The sequence below is a fragment of the Hordeum vulgare genome, chromosome 7H, assembly GCF_904849725.1.
Source record: "Hordeum vulgare subsp. vulgare chromosome 7H, MorexV3_pseudomolecules_assembly, whole genome shotgun sequence".
NCBI classification, from domain to species: domain Eukaryota; kingdom Viridiplantae; phylum Streptophyta; class Magnoliopsida; order Poales; family Poaceae; genus Hordeum; species Hordeum vulgare.
This window is the reverse complement of record NC_058524.1, coordinates 608574742-608582047: the sequence shown is the minus strand read 5'-3', so window position 1 is coordinate 608582047 and position 7306 is coordinate 608574742. Positions and strand designations below refer to the sequence as shown.

At 47.0% G+C, this 7306-nt stretch overlaps 1 protein-coding gene across 1 annotated transcript; it reads left to right on the top strand.

Annotated features, from left to right (window-relative positions):
* The first annotated feature begins 2329 nt into the window (after positions 1-2329).
* Positions 2330-2808, top strand: LOC123409489 (two-component response regulator ORR22-like). The gene is made up of 2 exons (XM_045102376.1): positions 2330-2477; positions 2570-2808. The coding sequence occupies exons 1-2, from the start codon at positions 2330-2332 to the stop codon at positions 2806-2808; spliced, it is 387 nt and encodes a 128-aa protein (XP_044958311.1).
* The last annotated feature ends 4498 nt before the right edge of the window (positions 2809-7306 follow it).

The window sequence follows — 7306 nt, the reverse complement described above, 5'->3', positions numbered from 1 at the left end:
TAGATTACTACAACACCAGTTGCAGGTATAGGTAAAGGTTACTTGACGCGAGCGCGTTGATTGTTCATTTGGAGTTGCTTATTCTTCTTCTTCATCGATCTAGGATGGGTTCCAGGCCGGCAGCCTGGGATAGCAAGGATGGACGTTGTTCTTCTTTTCTCGTTTGTTTTCGTCCGTAGGCGGACCCTGCTCTCCTTCATGATGATTATGTATTGTACTTATGTGACTCTGATGTAGCTTGTGGCGAGTGTAAGCCAATTCCACATGTCTCATCTTTTCAGTACATGTACTTGTAACAATATACATTCTTGCGAAACAACGAGATGCGCTTCTATCCCTGACGAGGCCCTCGTGCCAAATTGAGGATAGGATCGCATCTTGGACGTTACATACTGATAGCCTTTAAAACCGCGCTATTGCTAGGCTTTTCCCTAGTAGTGAATTAACATGCAGGGAAGATACTTAGCAGGGACACTAGGATGCTGAAGCAAAAACATAGAACAAGGCCATACCCTGATGGCACAACCCACGTTGTTAGATCTGGAGGCAACACTACTACTGGTCGAGAGGACGCACATGATGCACTAAGGAGTTGGGATAACATTTGCATGTGGAAGACATGTCATGCAAATAAGGAGCTTCAAACATCTTGCAAAGCTTTCATCACCGAGCTGAGCAAGCTCCAGCGCTCCCTCGCCCCCATGGTCAAGTAGAGCGTTCTCCACTCCATTGAGAGTCGCGTCATCCAGATGAAAAAATCCCCGCATGGCCATGATCACCTCTGGAGCAAGATGGTCCTTGAACTTGGAAGTGAACTCGTCCAGAGTTACTTCCATCACATATTTCCCATATCTGGTTATCTCAAGCGTGCAACAGACCAATTTTTATGCGACTTTGGCCGCCGGCACAACCATAACCTTTGGCCCAGAGAGCTTTATACGCTGCAGCGAGAGGCCACCCTTCCTGGAAATCAACACCCCAGCCAGCGTCTTCCGACGAGCCGTAGGAGACCTTGTTCATGGAGATGGTGGTGTTGCAAAAATGCTCTCCTGACGCACCTCAAAGAGTGCCTCCATAGGATCTTCATGGGTCTTGTCTTGAGGAGCACACACTGGTGAGGGAGTGCGCTGCAGCGGGCCGATGCATATCAGGAGCGGTGTTGGGGAGGACTGGTCCCTTTGAGGGGTCTTTCTCGCCTATGCATAGCTTTGGTCTTATATGACTCCGGTATTTGCATGTGTGCTTTCTAGCTATGCATAGGCCGAGTGTGTGCCTTTTGTGTTTGTATCCTCTTGATGCTTCATTTTAAACAAATAAAATCCACCCTTTCTCAAAAATTTGTTTATACATATCACATGATGCAATTAGTGAGACAATGAACATACTATTTTGTTGCATAGGACCAATTTCGTGAGAACTGAGGTGAAGGCATTTGTTTGAGATATGGCTGAGGTGAAGGCATTAATCTGAGATATGACCTAAACAACACCAAGAGCCTCATTTGTAATACAAATGATATCATGTAGCTCCAACATTAGGTGAGAAAACAAAGAACATAGACTGTGACAACGGGTCATGGGCCATGTCACAAACAAAACATGTTGACATTTGAGAATGGAATGGAAACAAAATGGGAAATTTTGTGGAAGGGAATGAAAAAAAGCAGAATGACATTTCTTTCTCTCTTTTCAAACGATATTTCTTCTTTCTTGAATACTCTCTCGCACTTCACCATTGAGACGATGAAGGCACACTCTCTATGTTCTGGGTCAAAGGAAGTAAGAAAGACACTCTCTCAATGGCCATACAACCGAACAGAGCAAGAGAGACTACTATCATTTGTAATTCACATGATATCTTCGTGCTCGAACATTTACTGACGAAAGAACAAAGCAAAAAACAGCAACACGGCCCATGGTTTTGCTCTCCTCTAATGGAAGGAACCATGGGCCGATAGCACAAGCAGACACAAACATTGACATTATGGAGTAGCTGTAGAAATTATTGAGTAAGAAAGTCTTTGGCCACTGGACCGCAAGACTTCCACTCATTCCCGTCGACCCATCGACCCCTACAAATAGCTGCCCTGCATCCTCCAGCCCTTCTCACCAGTCACCATTGCAATCATGCTCTCCTTTGAAATCCACATTCTTATATTCCGGCTGCAACGAGGAAGCCATTGTAGGAGGTGTGGAAGGAGGGATCTACTATCTAATGGTGCATTTTTGGGTTGTGTTCTTAGATTGTTGTGGGGTTTTAGATTTCTTAACCAGTGTTTTGTTGATGGTCATGGTATTTCCTTTGTCAGGTGGGAGGAAGTTCGGAAAACATGGGCGCTATGGGAGAGGACCAAAGGGAGAGGATGGAGGATGCAACGGTGGACAAGTTCCCGGAGGGGTTGCGTGTGCTCGCGGTCGACGACGATTGTGTCTGCCTCAATGTACTAGAGGCTCTCTTGCGCCGCTACATATACCACCGTGTGTCTCTTGATCCCTCCACTTCGCCATGGCCCATTATAATTTAGAATTGGGGCTTTTTATTTCCATGAATAATGATCGCTGCTATGCAGCAACGATGGCGATGGATGCCAAGACGGCGCTGAAAATGCTTAGGACGGGGAAAGTGAAGTTCGACCTGGTCATCACCGATGTGCGCATGCCGTACATGGACGGCTTCAAGCTCCTCGAGCTCACCGGCCTCGAGATGGATATGCCCGTCATCAGTACAGTCACTACTCAACCCAAAGTCCTAATTTTATTTTTCCATGTAAAATTGCTTTTAAGGAGTACTTTTACTCCTGAATCTTGAAGATACATTGAAAAGATATTTATTCCTTTCCAGCATGTGAGATCCTATATACGTCCTGTTACTAATTTAATAAGTAATGCAAAATTCTAGAGTTCAGTATCATGGATACAACATATATGGGTAACCTGGCTTAGAAAGAACATGTATCACTCCAATGCACTGTATACCACTGGTGGAAAAAAGGCCTTTGGTCGCGGTTCGCAACTGCCATTAGTCGCGGTTGCGCAACCGCGACCAACTAAGCGCGACTAAAGCCCCCCACCTTTAGTCGCGGTTCTTAAGAAACCGCGACTAAAGGCCCGTCCACGTGGGCGCCAGGCGGCCGTCGGGGCGGAGGACCTTTAGTCGCGGTTCTTCTGGCCAACCGCGACTAAAGGCCCCCGCGCCCCCCCTAAACCTGTTTTCTGTTAAATTTGTATTGTTTTATTTCTTTTGTGCTTTATTTTAATTTTGAAGGAATTTCATATATTCTACGGTACTACATACATGCATATGAATGTACAATTTCAAACAAATTTGAAATTAGAACCAAAAAGAATTCAAGAGGAATATACAATATATATTCAATATCATCGGATGACCATATACAATTTTGAACAAGTTTCCATACATAATTTAATGCATATAAAGTTCTACGTCCTCGTAATGGTGTTCTCCTTTAGGATGGAGGACTTCCCTGCTGAACCATCCAGCTAGTTCCTCTTGAAGTGGTCGGAAGCGAGTAAGCATCATCCGGAGGTTATTCCTCTTAGCATTGGTATCACTCGGAACCCGCTCAGAGGTGTATCTCCGGATCATCTCACAGACATAGTATCCACATAGATTGGTCCCCGCTGGCTGAATATCCCCAGCATTCTTCGGCTTTGACCTTTTGAATTCTAGCTCTTTTTTGAATTCACCGACCTTTGTATCTACGAACCGTCTCCAAACCCTACGAGGCAAAGAAAATTAAATGAACAAGAGAGTTATTAGTTACTTGATATTAGGAAATGAACGAAATAGGCCGATCGATATAGAGCGCAAATGAATGAAAATAATTACTTCTGCAGCATTCTTCTCATGCCGCCCCAAAGCTTTGGATCCATATTCAGAGAGTCGTGGACGAGACATTCTGAGGTGTTAACTTTAATTACTAGCAGAATCCAGTGGAACCTGCGGACACGATACATGCACAGTACGTCATGCATAACTCATCGATTAGCCGGCCACATACCATGCATGGAGTAAACAAAAGAGAATGTGCTCAAGACAGAAACACTCACCCAAAATGGTAAGGAAATAGAATATCACTTTTGAGTTCCTGCTTTGTAAGAAACTGCCACAGGTCTGCCTCCATGTCGGCGGGGTGATGCTCCAACACATGTCCATTAACGATGTGTGGGTCAATGAACCCAACATCATGGATGTTCCTTACTCTGCATTCCTTAATCTTCATTCTGCATGTATAATAGCGGACACAACAATATAGTTAGGACATATATATAGTGCAGGCAATATGAACGAGATGGGGTAGAAATAAATCACTTACAGAACGTAGCAACTGATGATAGATTTGTCGAGATCGCGCAGATTGAAAAGCTGGAACAATTCACTCAGTTCAATTTGTACATAGTAATGTTTGAAGTGATGCTCATGTCTAACTTCCGCATAAATATAATCTTTGGCACTTTTATTTTTTATGTAACCCTTGTACCATTTCAGCAGACCTTTCATTTGTGGAGGTAGATCCTTTTCCTGCGCAGGCTCGACGAGAGGCCCATTCTTGACATATGTAATTACTACCTCCTTCACTGGCGCCTCATCAAGGCCTAACAGTTCACGAAGAGTAATACCTAAGTTGGCCGCTTGTTCTCTGGCACTCGTTGCAGTCAATCCCTGTGCTGCCGCAGCTTGTATGATCTCGGGGGCATCCGGACCGGCGGCTTCCACTATAAGCGGGGCAATCGATTGTTTACTTTGTTCCCCGAGCTGGGCAACTTGTTTCCCGCTTTTTTTACTTTCGGCCTTCTCCCGCTCTTTGTTCTCCTTGAACATGAGTGCCTGCCTGCGAAGTTCACGTGCATAGTCGTCAGGCAGATTCTTCGCGGCTTGGGACGGTGTGCTCAAAAATGACTTAGCCCACTTCTTTTGCTCATCAGAAAATACTGGCTTGGGCTCGGGCTCTCTTTTCTTCTTGCAGTCCGCCTTCCATTTCTCCAAATCAGCAGCCGCGGCCGTGTCGACTTCCTCGGCACTACGTTCCCAAGGCCTTGTGGGGAGAGGCTTCAGTGATGGCTCCGGTACCTTTGTGGTCTTAGGTACATAAGGGTCCGGGTTAATAATCCAGGACTGCTTCTGCTTCTGCTTCTTTGCCGGAGGTGGATTGGGGGGCGGCGTCTGATCACCCGCCGGACGAGGACTGGGGGGCGGCGTCTGATCACCCGCCGGACGTTGTGGACTGGGGGGCGTCGGCTGACGTGACGGAGGTGTAGGTGAACCGCCACCACCACCACCACCACCACCACCACCACCACCACCGCCACCGCCACCACCACCACCGTAGGGGGGTGGACTTGTTGTCCTTGGCGCCTCGCCTGGAAACTTGATAAACTTCTTTTGCCATAGAATGAAATGGCGCTTGACATCTCCAAGTCTTTTCTCCCCTTCAGGTGTAGCAATGTCAATCTCGAGGTCCTCAAACCCTTGGACTATGTCCTCCACCGTGACACGAGCATAGCCATCTTGAATGGGGTTGTTGTGGTGGAGTGCTCCAGGTAAACATGGTAAAGCACTGCCGATGGCTACCTTCATGGACATGTTCCCGATAGGATAATACAGATGACATTCTTTCATCTCCTTTATATCGTCCACGGGGTAGCGAGGAGGCTCCGGTGCAGTAATTTCGACCACCAGAGGCTCCGGTGCATTAATTTCGACCACCAGAGGCTCCGGTGCATTAATTTCGGTCGTCGGTGCATCTGCACCAGCCGGTGGGGCCTCCGTGGAAGCCACGCTGCTTCTCCGCTGCTGGCTTCCGAGATCCGCTGGATGATCTTCATGCTGCACCCGAGCTGCATCTCTTTCGGCTACTAGTACACTCATGGTTTTCTTCATCACATCCATTTCCGATGCCAACCGCGCCACAACATCTGCTTCCCGATCCATCTTTCTCTTACGGCTTCTGTAACCGTACGGGTCATCGTTCTGGGGGAACCCTATTTTCCACGGAATGTGCCCCATGCCTCGTACACGTCCTCCGTGTTCAGGATTCCCGAGGGCTTTTGTCAGCGCGTCGTTCTCTCTGTTGAACTTGATCTTCCCCTCTTGAGCATCCCTCATTGCGTCAATAAGGGCTTGGGTGGGTTTAATTAATTTGCCCCGGTAAACACACTCCCCTGTCTCCGGGTTCAGCGTTCCCCCATGCCCGTACCACCACCTTTTGGCCCTTGGGTCCCATCCCTCCGTACCTGGACGGATTCCTCGCGCCCTCAGCTCGTTCTCCATCTTCTCCAACCTAGGCAACAAAATGCGATACCCTCCTGGCCCCATAATATGATTGTACTCCTTCTTAGCCGCATTTTCCTTATTTTTTTCGATATTTGAATGAACTGCTCCGATTTCTTTTGCTTCACAAATTCTGGCCAATCATGTTTCAGTTTCTCATATTGTCCTTTGAAATCCGGAGTCTTGTTCTGCTTGACAAAGTCATGGGCTAGATTTTGCTTGAATTTCCGGAATGCGTCGGCCATCTTATGAAGAGCGAACTGTTTGACTAGCCTCCTCCTCTCCTTGTTTTCCTCAATCTTGTTACCCTCCTCATCGAATTTGTTGTATTCCGGAGGTAGAACGAAATGTTCCATAAGCTTCTTGAAGCAATCTTTTTTTGTTCTCTTATCGACAAAAGTGAAACCTGCAGCAATTCGTGCCTTCTTTGGCTCATTCCACTCCTGGACGGTGATCGAGACGTTGTCTCTAACAACGGCTCCGCATTGGCTGACAAACTTGGTGGCGTTCTTGCGGGGCTCCAGCGGCCTGCCGGTTGCACTGTCGACAACCTCGATGGTGCATGTTTCTCCTTGTTTCATCGTCTTGGTTGCGCCACGCTTTGACGACGTACTCGATTGTTTCGACGATCCGGCCGAGGGCTAAAATAAGAAAGAGAGTCGCGCGCGTTAGTACACACATATTTATTCAAATCAGTTAGTTTGTATCACCAGAGGCTCAATGTATATATATACCTCGGCGCCGGAGGTGGTTGCTACTTCCATTTGAAGATCGTCGTTTATCGACGTTTGTTCGGCATCATCTTGCTGACGGCGCCCTTCATCTTCACCGTCAAGGTTCAGATAAGAAGAGATATCATCTTCTTCTTCTCCGGTCGGCACATATAGAATATCGCCGTTTATGATGCCGAACATATGTGCTTCACCGTCCGGATCATAGTTGTCCATAATCGGGTCAGCTCTATCGTCCGCCATTATGTCAGTCCTGAAAACATGTAGTAAAAACAAATTAATTA